The 19,445-nt window shown below is 46.3% G+C and overlaps 1 protein-coding gene across 1 annotated transcript in view; it reads left to right on the top strand.

The window, feature by feature from the left end:
* The window catches only part of LOC310945598 (CD82 antigen-like), a 31,465-nt gene extending 12,245 nt beyond the window's left edge, over positions 1-19,220 (top strand). The window contains exons 2-9 of the mRNA XM_083911738.1: positions 5,673-5,745; positions 6,619-6,691; positions 11,339-11,460; positions 12,475-12,549; positions 15,526-15,624; positions 16,777-16,950; positions 17,049-17,132; positions 18,065-19,220. Coding sequence (XP_083767864.1) covers positions 5,683-5,745; positions 6,619-6,691; positions 11,339-11,460; positions 12,475-12,549; positions 15,526-15,624; positions 16,777-16,950; positions 17,049-17,132; positions 18,065-18,142 — 768 coding nt within the window. The 5' untranslated portion in view covers positions 5,673-5,682 and the 3' untranslated portion in view covers positions 18,143-19,220. The remainder of the gene's footprint in view (positions 1-5,672; positions 5,746-6,618; positions 6,692-11,338; positions 11,461-12,474; positions 12,550-15,525; positions 15,625-16,776; positions 16,951-17,048; positions 17,133-18,064) is intronic.
* Positions 19,221-19,445: the final 225 nt, after the last annotated feature.

A 19,445-nucleotide genomic window follows, 5' to 3' on the forward strand; every position in this document is an offset into this window, starting at 1 on the left:
ACCACCAGAAAAAGATGTAAAATGACTAAAAATAGATGCAAAACCACCACAAAAAGATGCAAAATGACTAAAAATAGATGGAAAGCACCACAAAAAGATGCAAAATGACTAAAAATAGATGCAAAACCACCACAAAAAGATGCAAAATGACTAAAAATAGATGCAAAACCACCACGAAAAGATGCAAAATGACTAAAAATAGATGCAAAACCACCACAAAAAGATGCAAAATGACTAAAAATAGATTCAAAACCACCACAAAAAGTTGCAAAATGACTAAAAATAGATGCAAAACCACCACAAAAAGATGCAAAATGACTAAAAACAGATGCAAAACCACCACAAAAAGATGTAAAATGACTTTATAACAACTTAAAGTCGGCTCTTTTGGCGTCTTGTTCCTGTGTAGACGGGGGGGTTCTGACACATCTGTGCCCAGGGGCCCGTTGTCTCGGAATGCGTCCGTGGTGAAGAGGAGCTCAGTTTGGCTCTTGTGCTGAAGTATTTTCTGGTCATTGTGAGCCAACTGTGTGTGTTTGTGTGTGTGTGTGTCTGTCGGTCCATGTGTGCGTGTGTGTGTGTGTGTCCGTGTGTGTGTGTGTGTGGACAGACAACCCAGTTTCTAAGTCTGTGTGAACTGGGTCAAACTTTGAGCCACAGATTTTGAGCAGCTTCTGTTTTGTGTTATCATTAAACGTCTGTTCATGAGGCGTTCGCTGCCTTCGTGACGTTCTCCAGAGCGCCACCAAAGCTCTCCATGGGAACAATTAGGTCGCGTGTGTTTTATTTTTGACTTGTCGCACGTATTTCTGCAGACCCGAGTGCGACAGAGGACATTTAAAACCTCTGCTGCCACATGCGCCCACTTAGAGGCTGGTAAATGCGTTGAGACGTCGTGTGCGTTCCTGCAGCAGACCTGTTTCTGTTCACTCAGCAGCTGCAGCACAAAGTGGCTCCGTGGCACTTCTCCATTTAACAAAGCCGTGTTTGTTTGAGCACCGCTTCCTCCGGGCCCTGACCGAGGACTCTGTTTACCCTGCTTCCAAATGCGTCTTGAGTGATCGGATCACAAGTGTAAACACACACGTCGTGATCCGAGCACTCAAACCACTTGCCGAGGCGATCTGGTGACCAGATGATCGTTTGGATTGAAACGCTGACGATGCGTCCCCGACAAGGACGTTTCAGGAAACTACGCCGGGGTCGGACAACTCTAAGTAATGTTTCCCACATGACTTACTCGAGGGGGAGATCTAATTCTCCTAACGTGATCGGAGTGGTGGTTAGCACTGTCGCCTTACAGTGAGAGAGGGCTCCGGGTTCGAATCCCGACTGGGGCCCTTCTGTGTGGAGTTTGCATGTTGTCCCTGTGTCTGCGTGGGTTTTCTCCGGGTTCTCCGGTTTCCTCCCACAGTCCAAAGACGTGCAGGTGTTGGGTTCATTGATGACTCTAAATCACCCGTAGGTGTGAATGGTTGTCTGTCTCTGTTCGTCTCTATGTGTCCTGTGATAGACTGGCGTCCTGTCCAGGGTGGACCCCGCCTCACGCCCGATGTCAGCTGGGATCGGCAAAGACGGCACGTTAGTCACAACAGTGCAACCAAGATACACCTGATCGGAGTGTCACTGTCGGCCGTGAGCAACGCAAAGAGCCCGTTCCCCACATTCAGCATATTTAATGAGACTGCGGTAAGCGTCATCGAAGTTCTCCGTGTAACATTCAGGGGATCACCGGGATCAACGAAGCCGCTGTTGTTGCAGTCCCTGGGGGAAACCAGACTGTTCCTGTGGATCTAATATCATGATTATAACTATGAACTGTGGGTGGCAGCAACGTGCCTTTAGGCGTCGAGTCTGAAGAAGAAGAAGAAGAAGAAGAAGAAGAAGAAGAAGAAGAAGAAGAAGAAGAAGAAGAAGAAGAAGAAGAAGAAGAAGAAGAAGAAGAAGAAGAAGAAGAAGAAGAAGAAGAAGAAGAAGAAGAAGAAGAAGAAGAAGAAGAAGAAGAAGAAGAAGAAGAAGAAGAAGAAGAAGAAGAAGAAGAAGAAGAAGAAGAAGAAGAAGAAGAAGAAGAAGAAGAAGAAGAAGAAGAAGGGTGGAAACACACAGAGAGAGGCGCTGCGTTCACCGCCGCACTGACCTGCGTGGGAACACGAGCTGGATGTAGTTCCTGTGTTCTGAATCATTCATTTGATCAACATTATTTTGTGATTTTCCTCTAAGAAGAAGAAGAACGTCAGTGCAGAGATGATCTACAGGAGACTATTAACTAAAACTATTAACAACTCGGAAAGCAAACATGAATATAACCATGTGCATAAACATAAACAAACATGCACATGTGCATAAACATGAACATGTGCACGTCTGGTGTAACGGCCGTTGTCGTTGGTCACGGCTCCAGCTGCAGTCATTAGATTCCCACGTTGTCTGTAAAGACGTGAATCAGTGGATCGTTCATTTTAACTGCAATGTGATCAATAACAGGTCGTCTGTGCTAGCTAACGTTAGCTAACTTAGCTAGCTCCAAACAAAGGCTAACATTAACATCTTACCCTCAATGATGATAAGAATCAAAACGTGTTTAAAAATGACCTTTGTTCTCAAACAAAAGCATCCTTTGTTTTCAGGAAGAGCAGCACAAACGTGTTGTCCTCCATTTTTAGTGTTGTTGTTGTTGTTGTTGTTGTTGTTGTGATTGTTGAAGTGGGCGTTAGCATTTCTGAATGAACCTCAGACGTACACAGTGACGTAAGGACGTGGCTCTCTAGTCTGTGGGAATCCAAACGGGTTCTGAGGAGGTTCCCATGTTGATCCTGAACAGTGAACCAGCACCAGCACCAGAACCAGGTCTGGGTTTCTTTAATAAGGGGTGCTGCTCTGTTACGGCTCCAGAACCGCTCTGTTTATAGTCGATGATACTTTCCATCTGGCTCTGCTGCGACCGTTTGCCAAACACGTCCTTCCTGTTGCAGATCCCCCCCCCTCCGTTGCCCCTGCAGGTCCCCCGCTCCTCTGAACTGGCACAGGCCGCCGTGTTGTGACGGTAACCCAGTTACAGCGGCGATGGGAATATGGGTCGGACACACGGCTCCAGGGCTCCACTGCCAGGAGGAAGCATCGAGTCCGGGCCGCCGTGTTTCACCCTGATTTTTTAAAGATTTATTGGACAGTAAGAGGCCATTACTGTACGGGGGGATGAGGGGGGGGGCTGCAGGGAGGGTGGAAACACACAGAGAGAGGCGCTGCGTTCACCGCCGCACTGACCTGCGTGCGAAGACGAGCTGGATGTAGTTCCTGTGTTCTGAATCATTCATTTGAACAACATTAGTTTGAAATTTTTTATACATGATTCAACTGTAAAGAAATAAACAATAATATTGAATTATTGCCAGTTTCTCGGCATCACCGCTGACGTCAAACTGCACGTTCGGCGCCATTTTTACCGCCTGCCTTCAACGGTTAGCAGCATTTGCCCGGTGTGCGTGAGTGCGTGTGTGTGTTTGAGAACAACAATAAATAAGCAAAATAAACTCACAAACTGTCGAGGAAAGACATTTTCTCACATGTTTCTCTCATGAAACACAAAAACAAAACCGTCCCCTGAGGACTGCAACAACGGCAGCTTCGGTGATCCCGGTGAGCCCCTGAATGTTACACAGGAGAACTTTGATGACGCTTGCCGCAGTCTCAACACTGATTGGCTGCCGCGGCACAGCTTCGCGCGATGAAGCTGGAAAAGTTCAAATTTTTCACCTTCAAGCGACACACGCGATGAGGTGATAGACGCGATGGACGCTTCATCGCATTGTTCTGAACGCGTCGCCCGAAGTGACATCGGGTGTCACGTCACACGCTTCAGTCATCTGATTGGTTGGTTTGGCCCGTATGTTGGTGATAGACAGATGGTTTATCCAATCAGAAACCAGGATTTTCACCAAACCAGAGTTCCCAGGTGAGAATCAAAGTGGTGGAGTCGGGTTAAACGAGCGACTGAATCCATTAAATATGCTGAATGTGTGGAACGGGCTCTTTGCGTCGCTCACGGCCGACAGTGACGCTCCGATCAGATGTATCTTGGTTGCACTGTTGTGTTCGAGTTTCTCTCGTTCACCGAACTGAGACCTTAGATCCATTAGATTATCATCCAATATAAAAGCATAATAATAATTCTCAGTTACTTCAGGTGGATCAGCTGCCTAAACATTACGTTAGGTGTTGATTTTGTGTGTGTGTGTTTTTGTTTATTTACATTTATTTGCATAAATTCAGGAAGTGAAATCACACGTTCTGTTTAAGACACTTTATGAGAAAAAGGGGGCGGGGATACATGAGAGTTTCTCCTTTTCAGGCACAAATTGCATTAATTAATTAATCAAATGTTTACGTTTTCTGTGCAAATGCTGTTGTAATGAAAGTTGCCGGAAATAAATGAATGAAGAAAAAAAAAAGTTTAGATTTGATTCATTTATTTGCACAAATAAAAGACAAATAAGAAGCACAGGCAACATAAATAGCAACTATTGTAGTGCAGGGGAGATTAATAAATCCCTTAATGTTAAATTTGGTGCAAAGTCGAATTTGAATTTATTTGCAAATTTTTTTACTTCAACGCACCAAAAAGCTGTTTTAACAAACAATATTTTTAATTTCGGGTGCAGCTGTGTTCTGCTGTTTGCTGCGCTCTTTGATGCATTTGTTAAATTGTGGTTAGTTGATGGAAACTGTTGCTGTAGAGCCCTGGAGTCGTTTGGTTTTCTTCAAACACGGCACAAAAGTTCTCTCAGATTTTAAAGGTCAAAGGTCAGCGTTGAATAACTCGGGAACAGAAGGGGAGACATTCGGTCGGGTGCTGAGCTGTTGACACTAATCTTCCAACTGTGCCGATTGTTTGGATCTGAAGAAGTGTGACGCATCAACAAATACATTTAAACTTAATGCCTTCAGTCTGGACGTATCTGTGTGACCTGCAACCAAACACGGTGCACCAACTGCAAAAAGATGCTAAATGACTAAAAATAGATGCAAAACCACCACAAAAAGATACAAAATGACTAAAAATAGATGCAAAACATCACAAAAAGATGCAAAATGACTAAAAATAGATGCAAAACCACCACAAAAAGATGCTAAATGTCTAAAAATAGATGCAAAACCACCACAAAAAGATGCTAAATGACTAAAAATAGATGTAAAACACCACAAAAAGATGCAAAATGACTAAAAATAGATGTAAAACACCACAAAAAGATGCTAAATGACTCAAAATAATCTACAGTTTGGTGAATGCAAATGTCCCTGCTGTGCTCTGATTGTACAGCTCATATATGACCCTATATTGATATTGATTTGCTGTAAATCTTCGTGGCTGTGGAGCTGAGAGGGTGTGATGCAGCAGGTCACAGGGGGCGGGACCTCTCCTCCTCCTCTGGCAGATTGAAGTTGAGATTGTAGCGGTTCTGCGGGGTAATCCTGCAGGATTTGAGGCCCCCGGTCCTCGATGATCATGATCAAGCGGACCGGCTTATCCTCCGAGGTCTCTGCCTACACGGCATCTGTCGCCACTTGTTCGCATCACGCTACACCCCCGCCCCCGGATTCCCAGCCCTGCTCCGCTCTCGTGCTCTGAGTCGTCACCTGCGTGTAAATGATTTCATCCTCTCTTCTGTTTGCAGGTCCGGCATCATGGGGAAAGGCTGCCTCACTGCCACCAAATACTTCCTGTTCCTCTTCAACCTCATCTTCTTTGTGAGTATGTTTGTCCTCCCTGATGAGTGATCAGGAGCCCTTTAAAGGAGAAATGCCCCTTTTTTTAAAACACTGTTGAAGAGCATCATGTCTGAGACGACGTGAGCCGCTCGTCCGCGCCCCTGCTCCGTCTCTGAGTCTGACTTCCTGCACACATGACGTGCTTGCGGCCCAGTTACCGCGGTGACGTTCACTTTCTGGTTTCCTCTCTTTCTTGCTCTTCTTCTGTGGAGACTCTGTAATCTGTAATCTGAGGTTACGAGTTTCTCAGCAACAGATAAACACTGTTGTCGTACTTCTACACTCATGAGAACACTTATTTCCTCCCTCTGTACTAGAAATGTGTCGTTGTTAAGTCACATTTTTGTCTGGTTTTCCCTCAGAATTCATATTTTGTATCAGATATTAAAGTATATGTATTGAACCTAAACTCCAGCTTCTTATGATGCTGTCATTTTTTTAATTTAAGTGATAAAAATAAATGGGAAACACTCACATGTGACCAAAAATGAAGGTTTTAAATACTTTTATAGTTATGTGAAAGAGCAACACGAGAGAAATGTGTAACACTGAAGATGTTACACATGCACAAAACAATGCAAGAGACATGAACTCAAACAGCTTCAACTTCCACTGTCCCTCACTGACCTGTGTGTGTGTGTGTGTGTGTGTGTGTGTGTGTGTGTGTGTGTGTGTGTGTGTGTGTGTGTGTGTGTGTGTGTGTGTGTGTGTGTGTGTGTGTGTGTGTGTGTGTGTGTGTGTGTGTGTGTGTGTGTGTGTGTGTGTGTGTGTGTGTGTGTGTGTGTGTGTGTGTGTGTGTGTGTGTGTGTGTGTGTGTGTGTGTGTGTGTGTGTGCGTGTGTGTCTCTTCCAGCTGTGCGGCGCCGTCATCATGGGCTTCGGGCTGTGGCTCCTGCTGGACAATCAGAGCTTCATCGTGGTCCTGAGTGAGTTCCTGCGTCACGTTTAAAGTCCTGCTGCTCGCTGACAGCTCTTTCCTTTTTATGCGTTTACCGCGTTGAGAACTGATTCTTTCACATTTGCATGTTTCGGTCGTAATCGTCGCCACGGTGAAGTCGGTTCTCTGTTGTTTGTGATGAAACTCCCGGCTGTTACGACTTCTGAAGCGCAAAGAAAACAAGCGGCGGATCTTTTACTAATCCACCTGCAGAGCGCCTGGAGCCACGATTACTGATAACAGGCCAAGTCCTGCCTGCAGACTCACAGCACACACACTCTTTGTGCCTTTAAATATGTGTGTGTGTGTGTGTGTGTGTGTGTGTGTGTGTGTGTGTGTGTGTGTGTGTCTGAGGCAAAGAGACACAAGAACAGGCAGCAGACATTGACAGAACACTTTAAATATTGTAATAATGTTTAGTCTGATCAGTTAAAACGTCATAAACTTAAACAAATGAGAGTTGTATGAAGTGTCGTTCGCTTCAATAATTTTTTCCTGCAGCTCTCGAGATCACGAGATCACGCGAGAACACGAGATCACGCAAGAATTCACAAAAACCACCTTGACAGGCTCCAAGTGTTGCGTTTGTGTTCAGATCGAAACCAGAGTCTGTATAAAAAATGGACGTAGCGTCTCCGTCGGGGTCCGTTCTCTCAACTTGATCCAGTCGTCCTCGTCTACAGGAGTCGCCATCTTGTCAGACTCTGACTCTCCCTCATTTCCTCTGACCATAAAAGGGCATGTATGTGACATCGGGGGGAGGGGTGTCCGTCCGTCTGGCTGACGTTTACCTCCGAGGAGAAGTGGGGGCCAGAGGCTAGCTGTCACTCAAGAGGCCACGCCCCTAATAATAACAGAGAAGAGCTGTCACGATATCATAAATTTAGGAGTCGGTGCCGGTACCAGTGAAATTACTCGATTCCCGATGCCAATTTGAGACCACTGTTAAAAACAAGGATTTTTTAATATCTTATTAACTTAAACATGAACTTCTTTATCAGAAAACCTGCAAAAATATTAAAATGTAATTTCTATAACAGACAGAATGTAACAGAACAGAACACAGTACAACCATTGGTCTAAGTGCAACAACTTAAGACACACACACACACACACACACACACACACACACACACACACACACCTAATTACTAACAGTAGATGCAGTCACTTCTACAGACATGGTGGTGTCAGCTTGATCAGACCGACTGAATGTAAAGAGGCGTGCTAACTGATTAGCCGAGGCTGCATCACCACGAGCTACAGGCTAACGTTAAACCTACAGCACGTATGCTACATAACATAAGCCATTAATGCAACCGACGTGCCCACGAGCATCCAGACATCATGCAATGTGTATTTCAGTATGACGGATAAAATAAACTGTTAACTCGTTAAACGTTTGAAATTGTTCGTATATATGAATCAAAAATCAGGAATCAGCAGCTGGGCCGTAGCTCTCCTCCTGAACGCCTCTTTGTTTAGTTCTTCATCACAAGGTTAAACATAACGTTTCCTATCTGATACGTCTTTCTAGTTTTTTTAAGGGAATTTGTCAGTCATGTTTTGAACGTTGCTTGTTGTTACGGTAAACGCTGAAATGGAAATAAGTGTCGCCTCCCTTGGTCTGAAGAGCGCGGTAGCATCGTTTGCATCGTGGCTTCAGCAGATCGATGATAACGCCACGGTCATCTGCCTCAAACGCAAAGTACTTCCATACACGACACGTGGTGCCTTTTTTATCACGAGTCGCTGTAGTTTGCTTCCACACGGGGTTCCTTATGCCACGTGAGTTCCACTTCTTCGTGACCTCCTACTTCTGAACTCGCACACTCGTTACTGCCCCCACTAGTTCAGGAAGAGTCACAGCACCGAAACTTACGATGCCTCAAAAATAATAGGCATCGTTATTCGTGTGTTTTTTATTTTAGAATCGAAAGGTATTGGTTCTCGTGGCATCCCTACAACAGTTACAGATGTTCTGTGGATGTCCCTTTTCCCCTGGAGCACATCCTCAGGGCGCCCTCCCACTCCCTCCGTCCCGTGCCCCGTGCTTTAGGGTCCTTTTCCCCCCTCCAGGCCCGTTTGTACTCACACTACCTGGGCCTCGGAGAATGCTTCTTGCTGCCTATACGTCATCACGCCGTAACACGTCACACGCATTGATGACGTCATGGCGATGCGTGGCTTTGTTTCCAGATCTTTCCGTAGACCTCTGAGTTTTTGTGCGTCTTGTCGACTGTTTTTGAATCTTTTCATCGACCAAATCTGCAGTAAACACTCCACCTCCGCATCACACCAACGTGAACCTTTCACCGCCATTGTTTGAAATGTCCGCGCATGGTCCCTCCTTCTTTTTTCTACGTCCCAACAGGCGCACAGGAAATGACCTCAGAACCGCCGTAGGCCTCGTGCTCGTACGCGTGCGCACGCTCGTGCTCGTACACGTGCAAACGTGCTTTACTAAAGCCCACCTCTCTCTAACGGGCCGTGGACGGCAAGCGTGCCGCTCCTAGACGCGGTACGGTTGCACTCACACTGGTCAAAGGAACTAGACTTTAGCCGTGAAACGTGCTCGGGCACGGTACGGATGGACAGTGTGAGTGCGCCCTTAGTCGTAGGCAGACTGCTGCTTTCAGACTGAATCACTACCACGTTCACTCAGACGACCTTCACCTCTCAGAGACGGCGACCCGAGTGTCTCTGCTCCTGTCAGAGTAAACAACTCTTCAACACGCGCCAGCCTCCGTCTGCACACGGCTGCTGTTTTTAATGTCTTTACTCCAGCTGCGTTAACTGCTGCATTTGGTTTCTAAAGCTCCGGCTCTTGACAGCAGACGTTCCTTCGTGTGGTTTATCCGTCACAGCGACCCTGAAGAGGCCGACACGAGTTAAACCCTAAAAGTGTTTGTTACTGTTGTTATTACGTACTGTTCCTTCAGCTCTGCGTGAAATATATTAACAGTCAGAGTTTATCAGCGCGAGAGAAGAAGAGACGAGCAGTGTGAGCGACACAGAGGCGACTGAAGACGTGTTGATGCAGAAATATAGAGACAGACATTGAGCCGCTGTAATGGAGAGAGTGTTTGTGCGTGTGTGTGTGTTTGTGTGTGTGTGTGTGTGTGTGTGTGTGCGTGTGTGTGTGTGTGTGCGTCAGCGTCACTGAGGACATTTGTCCCTCTCTGCAGGTGTCCTCCCCTCAGACACTGGGCTCTTTCTGCTCCGTCCGGCATCAGCATGCATCACATCAGCCCAGTGCGCTCACCGCCTTACTCATCACTACACACGCGATCTCTCTCTCTCTCACACACACACACACACACACACACACACACACACACACACACACTACATCACCGGCCTGTCCGGGGCGGTGAGGAGGGATAGCGTGAGTCCAGTGATTTGACGGAGGACCGGAGTGCGGTCATAGGACAGCGAGCAGAGCGCTGAAGTACACTTTTATCATTGTGTGTCGGCTGCCCGGTGCTGCAAAGACGGCGCTGAGTCACTTCGCCCCTCGTCTGACATCATCACATATTATGGGATGGATCCGAGGTGTTACAGCTCAACACGGGTTGTAAACAGAACCCCCCGTGTGGAGGAGGGAGACCTCGGGGAACTCTTGTGTGTAAAGGCTCATTTCTGCTCCCATTTGGTGCAGGAATGAACTGTTATACGTTTAGGAAACTAAAGGTGACAGAGTTAGAGCAAAGGTTGTGGTTTCACTTAGTTCTTGCGGGACTTGAACACCGGTCCCCCCCCTCAGGTGAAAGTCCTGTGTTTTAGGAGCCATCCACCACCCAGAGACGAGTTTAGCGCTCTTAAACGTAGAAGCGCAAAAGATAAACACGTGAAGTACAAAATAAAGAAAAAGGCATTGATGGAGATGTGTGTGTGTGTGGGTGTGTGTGTAACAGCACACACTCGCAGGGTTTCTCTTCCTGCCCCCCCCCCCCCCCCCCTCTTCCCTCCGTAGCCTAATTTTCCATCATAAACTCGTTCCTCCTTGTCTTGAGTCGGAGCTGCGTGCCCTGGTACACTGATCCCCGGGGTATCCCATGATTCCTTCAGGCCATGAGGACATTTACGAGCCGCTCGTGAGGGGGAGAGGGAGGCGACATCAAACCGGTTCTTTCTGCTCAGAGTGAAGTTTTTAAACGTGCCAACACAAACAAATACCTACAAATGAAAACGCTTAAAACAAAAGAAACAATAGAACGAAAAGAGGACAGTTATCAGAAGTGTCTGACTGGATTATGGGAAGATGGAGAAATCTCATTCTGAAGTCTCGTTCTAAAGTCTCGTTCTGAAGTATCGTTCTGAAGTATCGTTCTGAAGTCTCGCTCTGAAGTATCGTTCTGAAGTCTCGTTCTGAAGTCTCGCTCTGAAGTCTCGTTCTGAAGTATCGTTCTGAAGTCTCGTTCTGAAGTGTCGTTCTGAAGTCTCGTTCTGAAGTCTCGTTCTGAAGTTCTGAAGATTAGAGGAGTTTGACTGACGGTTAGCGTTAGCCTTAGCTGTTAGCGTTAGCCGTTCTAGCTAAGTAAAGATGAAAGTGATGTTAGCGATCGAGGAGAAACGAACGTGCGATTCTACATCTTCAACCTTTAACGTTGTGTTCTCTGTTCCCCCCACACAGATAACTCCACGGCTGTAAAGGTGGGATGCTACATCCTGATCGGAGTCGGAGCTTTCTCCATGCTCATGGGCTTCCTCGGCTGCTTGGGGGCCATTTATGAGATCCGCTGTCTTCTGGGCCTGGTGAGTGCTGCTCTGCAGCTTTAGCAGGGGACCCCAAACTTCCCTTTCCCGGGCCACATTAACCAGCTCTAACTGGGGGATCCCGAGGCGTTCCCAGGCCAGTGTGGAGATCTAATCTCTCCACCTGGTCCTGGGTCTTCCCCGAGGCCTCCTCCCAGCTGGACGTGCCTGGAACACCTCCCTAGGGAGGCGCCCAGGGTTCATCCTTACCAGATGATCCTGAACCACCTCTACTGGCACAGACAGGACCTATATACATGCAATTAATGGAGAGATGTCAGAGCGAGGGGGCTGCCAATGGATCGGCGATCGGAGACTCCACTTAAAGCTGCATTCTCCCTAATGTCCAGCAGGAGGAGACTCCACTTAAAGCTGCATTCTCTCTAATGTCCAGCAGGAGGAGACTCCACTTAAAGCTGCATTCTCTCTAATGTCCAGCAGGAGGAGACTCCACTTAAAGCTGCATTCTCTCTAATGTCCAGCAGGAGGAGACTCCACTTAAAGCTGCGTTCTCTCTAATGTCCAGCAGGAGGAGACTCCACTTAAAGCTGCATTCTCTCTAATGTCCAGCAGGAGGAGACTCCACTTAAAGCTGCATTCTCTCTAATGTCCAGCAGGAGGAGACTCCACTTAAAGCTGCATTCTCTCTAATGTCCAGCAGGAGGAGACTCCACTTAAAGCTGCATTCTCTCTAATGTCCAGCAGGAGGAGACTCCACTTAAAGCTGCATTCTCTCAAGTTTATGTCGTAGTCTCTAGTTTCAAGTCTTCTTCAGTACAGAATGATGTTCATTTAGTAAATGGTCCCACCTAGAGTCAGAAAGATGGGGGCGCTTGAGGGCGGGGCTACACGGCCACCTGTCAATCAGGGTGGAGGTTCAGCGCTCCATACCTGCAGAACAGTGTTCATTAAAACAGCTGTGAGCCTGTTTTGTGGTGTCTGTGTTAAAGTTTAAGGGTTTATTATTTATGTTCTAACAGACGAGTTTAACATCTGCTGTGTGTCTCTCCTCAGTACTTCACCTGCCTCCTGCTGATCCTCATCGCTCAGGTCGCAGCCGGCACTCTCATCTACTTCCAGAAGGACGTGGTGAGTGATGTCACTTCCTCCGTCATGACGGGAGTTCCCCTCCTGGGTTCGCGTGGTTCATTTTACCTGAACAGGTGACTCTGACAAAAGGAATGTGGAGGTTTGCAGCACGCCTGTTAGCGGCCGCGTGCCCCTCGTGTTCACGCCCTCGATGTGTCACGGCAGGCAGAAGAATGCGCCGCAGCATTCAAACAACGTGCTGGGAAGAGAATTTCATTGGTCTGTCTTTATCTGAGCGCACGTGGTGACGGAGAGGGAGGGACTGGTTCGGCGCGGCGTCGCCCTCTGCTGTTTCAGCCTCACACGCTTCCACACGAACAGGAAGAACAGACGAACGAGGGTGGACCGACGCCGCAGAAGCTTCTTTTTTATGTGTTTTAGACGCAGACGTCTCTCTGAAGATTCCCACAAGGAAACTGGGTTTCCAGCAGCTTACACAACGATTGTGTCCAACAGGAGGCATAAAAAATACAGTTTAAGATAAACAATCAACTTTTTGCTAAATATAGAAAGTAAACAATAAACTCTTAGCTAAATATAGAAAGTAAACAATAAACTCTTAGCTAAATATAGAAAGTAAACAATAAACTCTTAGCTAAATATAGAAAGTAAACAATAAACTCTTAGCTAAATATAGAAAGTAAACAATAAACTCTTAGCTAAATATAGAAAGTAAACAATACACTTTTTGCTAAATATAGAAAGTAAACAACATCCCACTAAGCTGCAAATCCACAAAAATTAAACAGAAAAAAACTCAAACATCTCGGTTTTAAAAAGGTTCTCGTGTTAAATTCAAAGTCAGTTTTATTGTCTTTTTTCTTCATATGTGCAAAAATAAAGAGGAATCAAAAGTGCCGTATTCTCCGCACTATAAGTTGCACCTAAAAACCTTCAAATGTCTCAAAAGCCGACAGTGCTCCTTATAACCCGGTGCTCCTTATATATGGACCAATATTGAGCCACAACAGGTCTCCAACTACGGTGAGCAGCCGCCGACTCTATTCTCCCCCGTAGAAGAAGTAACGCGCGGTGCATGTTGAGATATACGACTGCGTGAAGCGTGCCGTTTCATTTCCATGTGTGTGTTTGTGTAAAGAGCCCAAAATGGCTCCTGTTAAGAGACACGCTTACGACGCAGAGTTTCAACTCAAGGCCATTAGTCACGCAGCAGAACACGGGAATAGAGCAGCAGCCAGAGAGTTGAACATGAACCAATCAATGGTGCAGAAGTGGAGGAAGCAACAAGACGACCTCCCCTGACTGTTTTGTTGACGTTCCCTTTAGCGCAGCTCCATCTAATGGATGCAGAACGTAACCCCGGCCTCCACTGTAGCGTCTGTTCTATGCACCTTATAATGTGGTCTCATCTCATCTTCAGCCTCTTATCCGGGGTCGGGTCGCAGGGGCAGCAGCTTTAGCAGGGGACCCCAAACTTCCCTTTCCCGGGCCACATTAACCAGCTCTAACTGGGGGATCCTGAGGCGTTCCCAGGCCAGTGTGGAGATCTAATCTCTCCACCTGGTCCTGGGTCTTCCCCGAGGCCTCCTCCCAGCTGGACGTGCCTGGAACACCTCCCTAGGGAGGCGCCCAGGGTTCATCCTTACCAGATGATCCTGAACCACCTCAACTGGCTCCTTTCAAAAAAGTTTCAAAATAAGACATTCATTGAAGGTGCGCCTTATAGTGCGGAGAATACGGTACTTTTCTCTCACACTCACGCTGCAATAAGTATAAAACACATAAATAAATAAATAAATACATTCTGAATTGTAGATGGTGCAAATAAATAGAAAACAAGGGATAAAATGTAACGTAATTCATGTCATACTTTAGTTATTTGAGGTTCTTTTTACTGTGAATCTGCTTCATTCTGTGTTTTTACGGTTTCTCTCGGACAGGAGGGACTGACTGCTCTGCTCCGCGTTGACCCCTAGCAGTAAAAAAACAACATGTTATACGTTACATTTCTTTCCCTGAGAAATCACAACTCATACGTCAACCTCCAGCAGCACCTTTGAACTCGGTAACATGCAGCTTTTTGACTTTATCGCCGCGTCTGGACGAGTTTACGATCGACGGGACTCTGTGAGCGGATTTATGGGGAATGTGGCTTTTCTCCCACACGTCTGCAAACATCATATGAGCGATGTGCACTTCTTCTTCTTCTGATTTATTCGAAGTACAGAGCGCGAGACGAGTCCAGACTCTGAGGAGACCCTCGTCCGCCCAGATGCGTAATTCATTGGAGTAGAAAAAAAAAGGAGGAATCCGGTCGTTCGGCGCGCGGACGCATTTCTGTTTGTTGTGTCTGAAGCTCTCGGGCGTCTCTTCGGCCTCCGCGCTCGCTGCCAAACACTGGTTCAAGGGAAAACAGGAGCACTTCTGCAGTCTGTGTTCGCTGGAGACCTTGAGTGTCTCAACATGCGGAGGGGAAAAGATTCAGCAACAACCAGACTCAGATTTCCTGCGTCTGGTCTCCGGTGACGTGGGTCGTTGAATGCATGGTGGGAAATAACACTTTAACAACTTGTTATTTTGCAAACGCAGCGGTAGAGTCACGTGATGGAAGTCCTGCTCGACTAATCGCGACTTGATCACAGCTGTCAATCACAACGTTTCCCCCCGTTTTTATATATAAATTATAAATATATCTTATTTAAAACAGACTTATCCAAAAATGTAACACAGTGAACAAACATCAGTGTGTTATGAACCACCTAAAGTCCCTCGTGCATTATTTGAGGTTTACTTTGAGGTTTCGTTTGACCCATGTCCCATCTGGGGGCGGGACTTATGACGTGTGCTGCCAGCGGCCACCAGGGGGCGCTCCTGATGTTTGGGCTTCACTGTCGCGGCGTCCATCTGTCGCTTATCGCTTCAGTCTGATAACAAAAGGTCGCAGATCTGCTGAATCTGCATTTGGCATCACAGGACGTACCTTTATCTGAACACTACCTACTTTGTTTGTTCCAGTTGAATGAAGAGATGTCTAAGGTCGTCACCAAGGTGCTGGACGATTACCCCGGCAACAACTCCACCACGGAGCAGGCCTGGGACTTCATCCAGAGGAACGTGAGTGGGGAGAGCTGATCTGGCGTCAGATTCATGATTTAAGATGATTCAACATCTCCTTTTATTCCAAACGCAAACTGCTTTTATCTTAGATAGATAGAAACCTGAAGTGTTCCTGTTAATGCAGAGGTACACGTGCGACACACAGGCATCGACAAACTGCTAATTAAACGATTAATGCATGAAAATAAAAAGCTAAATATTTACTTTACAATTAGTAAAGTAACGTAACTTAATGAATCCCATCCAACCTTGGTCATATCTGTCAGTTCTGCTCATCATTACGATTGTTTTGGAACAAACTACAGAAGCAAATTGATACAATTTTAATGGTGTTATTCACTTTAACACAGACTTTAAAGGCAAAACGGTGGACGAAATGCAAATGATAAATATTTGTTATGTATATATCTTTAATAAGATATAGATATATAATTCCCCACATTTCCCGGGTAAGTCTAGTTCGTTTGACCAGTGTGAGTGCAACCGTACCGCACTTAGGAGCGGTACACTTGCCGTCCACGGCCCGTTTGAGAGAGGTGGGCTTTAGTAAAGCACGTTTGCACGTGTACGAGCACGAGCGTGCGCACGTGTACGAGCACGAGGCCTACGGCGGTTCTGAGGTCATTTCCTGTGCGCCTGTTGGGACGTAGAAAAAAGAAGGAGGGACCATGCGCGGACATTTCAAACAATGGCGGTGAAAGGTTCACGTTGGTGTGATGCGGAGGTGGAGTGTTTACTGCAGATTTGGTCGATGAAAAGATTCAAAAACAGTCGACAAGACGCACAAAAACGCCGAGGTCTACGGAAAGATCTGGAAACAAAGCCACGCATCGCCATGACGTCATCAATGCGTGTGACGTGTTACGGCGTGATGACGTATAGGCAGCAAGAAGCATTCTCCGAGGCCCAGGTAGTGTGAGTACAAACGGGCCTGGAGGGGGGGACAAGGACCCTAAAGCACGGGGCGCGGGACGGAGGCACAGTGGGAGTGCGCCCTGAGTGCCACACACATGTGCAGCACAAATGCAATACAGAGAAAATGCGTTATTTCTCAGGAAAGGTCCGGAGGTTTGAACTTGTTCTAAAAGGTCAGATTCTTTTTTATCCATTGAGCGGGGTTGTGTTGTTCATGCCTCACTGTGTCTGCAGATGGAGTGCTGTGGCTGGACCGGCCGTCAGGACTGGAGCGGGAACATGGTGATCGTCAACAGCTCCCAGCTGCTGTTTCCCTGCTCCTGCCAGAACATCTCGCTCGCCACCGGAAACTTCTCCGACAGCGGGTTCTGCGAGGCCCAGACGCCCGACTGGCCCGTTTACGACGCGGTAAGCGTTGTTTCCGTAGCCCTGTGTTCGCCTTGTTTCCCGTCACCTGGCTCAGCGGCTCACTCACTCGCTCTCCTGGGTTTGTCTCTCTGCTGCAGGGCTGTGCCGTCAGCGTGGAGAGCTGGCTCCTCACCAACATCGGCGTCGTCCTGGGAATCTGCCTCGGAGTGGCTCTGATTGAGGTACAGAGTCATTGGTGTCTGTTTGTGACTGTGGAGGGAGTCTCTGAGTCTTTAGCAGTGATGTGTCCTTCTGTGTCGAGGCTTTGAAGCTTGTGTCGAGTAACCAGGAACCATTTTTGAGAAGCCCGTCCGTGTGGTGACGTTGAAAGCCTGGCGAGCCGGCCGCACCACGTGAATGGATGACACGCAGAATGGTTTGCGTGTTTGCCGTGCGTTTAAAACATAACAGGCTAACGAGACGCAGTGTAACTCCCAACTTGTAAAAACTCAGCTTCATCTAGCCTCAAAAAAACAATCTAGTCTGTATGTTTAGGTCTTATCTCCATGACAACACTGAGACCACAGCCACTTCCTGTTTGATCCAATCAGGAAGCTCCGTCAGCGTCAGTTCTCTGAGTGTCCACTAGGGGCAGGTTTCATAACAGAGCAGTTTCTCATTGAGCCCCATGTTAAACAGGCCGTTTACACAGCATCATTAAACCTGTTTAAGGACAAAAGAACATTCTAGTCTGTGTGTTTAGATCAGATCTCCATGACAACACTGAGGGGGAGGGGCTAGTTTTTATTTTATTGGAGGTTAAAGTTTATGAATAATTAGGGGCGTGGCCTCTTGAGTGACAGCTAGCCTCTGGCCCTCACTTCTCCTCGGAGGTAAACGTCAGCCAGATGGACGTACGCCCCTCCCCACAACGTCACATACATGCCCTTTTTTGGTCAGAGGAAATGAGGCGGAGTCAAAGACAAGATGGAGACTCCCGTAGTTGAGGATGATTGGATCAAGTTGAGAGAACGGACCCTGACGGAGACGCTACGTCTGTTTTTTACACAGTCTCTGGTTTCAGCTAAAAAATGAGACGGTAAAGATGTAAAATGTGTTAAAGTTGAAGAATATAAATATATAATATGAGTTGTTGTTGTGTTTTGTTTGGCAGCTGCTGGGGATGATCTTGTCCATCTGTCTGTGCAGAAACATTCACACGGAAGATTACACCAAAGTGCCAAAGTACTAGAGAGCGGACGCACGGAGAGAGAGGAGTGATGCGTTTTGTCCTTTTCGTCCAAATGTCAAAAATAACGAGTTTGTTTTCTGTTTGTTGTGAGATAATTCTTCTTTTCGAGGCACGTCCATCTCTCCGCGTTCGTCGGTGCGTTTTTTTACGTTGCACTCCGGAGACGTTGGGGATCGGAGAGCGGCGCTGAAACAGTTTTTGGATGAATTTAAATCAGAGGAAGCTTCACGGCACTGAAGAGAAATCCTCTTTCTTCTCTGTGACGACGGATTTTGAAGCTAACGTTCGGACGACTGGAGAATCCACCTCGTTCGTGTGTGCGTGTGCGTGTGTGTGTGTGTGTGTGTGTGTGTGTGTGTGTGTGCGTGTGTGTGTGTGTGCGCGTGTGTGTGTGTGTGTGTTTTTGTTTTTATACACCAGCATTTTGAGTTATTGTGAAGAGTTTTTAGAACCTTGTAAATAATTTTAGTCCTTATTTGTGTGAATTTGAAGCCCAAACATCCCGCCAGTGTTTTCTTTCGCAGCTGGTTTTTAAGTTTTCTCGTCTTTTATTTTGTTTTTTTAACGTTTTCTGGAAATAATAACAGAAATAACGACCTAACGAAGAGGAACATTTACGTTTACTTCACTCCCATTTTACGTTTCTCTTTGATGGAGAGCAAAACCAACGACTTTGAGTTCATGTTTGACCCTTTTAACCTAAAAAAACACAGTTTAAAGGAGTGAAATGTTTCTTTTAACCACTTTAGAAACAATTTAAATTTAAAATATTAGAAAAGGAACAGCAGAAATATATCGGGGAATAATTAGTTTGTACAGAGAAATCATTTGAAATCCATTTTTATCTACATTGTGTAACTTTCAGCCAAGATGTTGTTTTTATAACGTACGAATCGGCCATCTTGTTTCCTCTTTGATGTACAGTCTGTCTGAAAAACATCTAATTTACCGTTTTAATAGATTAATAAAGACGGAAATATTGTTTGTCACTAGATTTCTACTTCTGCAGCTGGATCAGAACGTTTGTACTCACAACATTCAATATTTCATTTTCCCAATAAACTGATTACAGACATTTGTTTGTTTGTTTGTTTGTTTTTAATCCACTTCCTGTCGTCTTAAAGGGACAGTGCAGCTTCTTTAACGTGTGAGATACTTATACACAGTTGGTGTCGACACACCATGAGAGGGATTGGTCTCATTTATCATTTATTAAAGTGTAATTCCGACGTCAAATCACCACAGGGTCTTTTTCAGCACGAACACACATCAAATTTTTTTCTGTATTAACTGTTATGGGATA

The sequence above is a fragment of the Echiichthys vipera genome (assembly GCF_963691815.1).
Source record: "Echiichthys vipera genome assembly, chromosome: 1".
Lineage (NCBI taxonomy): Eukaryota > Metazoa > Chordata > Actinopteri > Perciformes > Trachinidae > Echiichthys > Echiichthys vipera.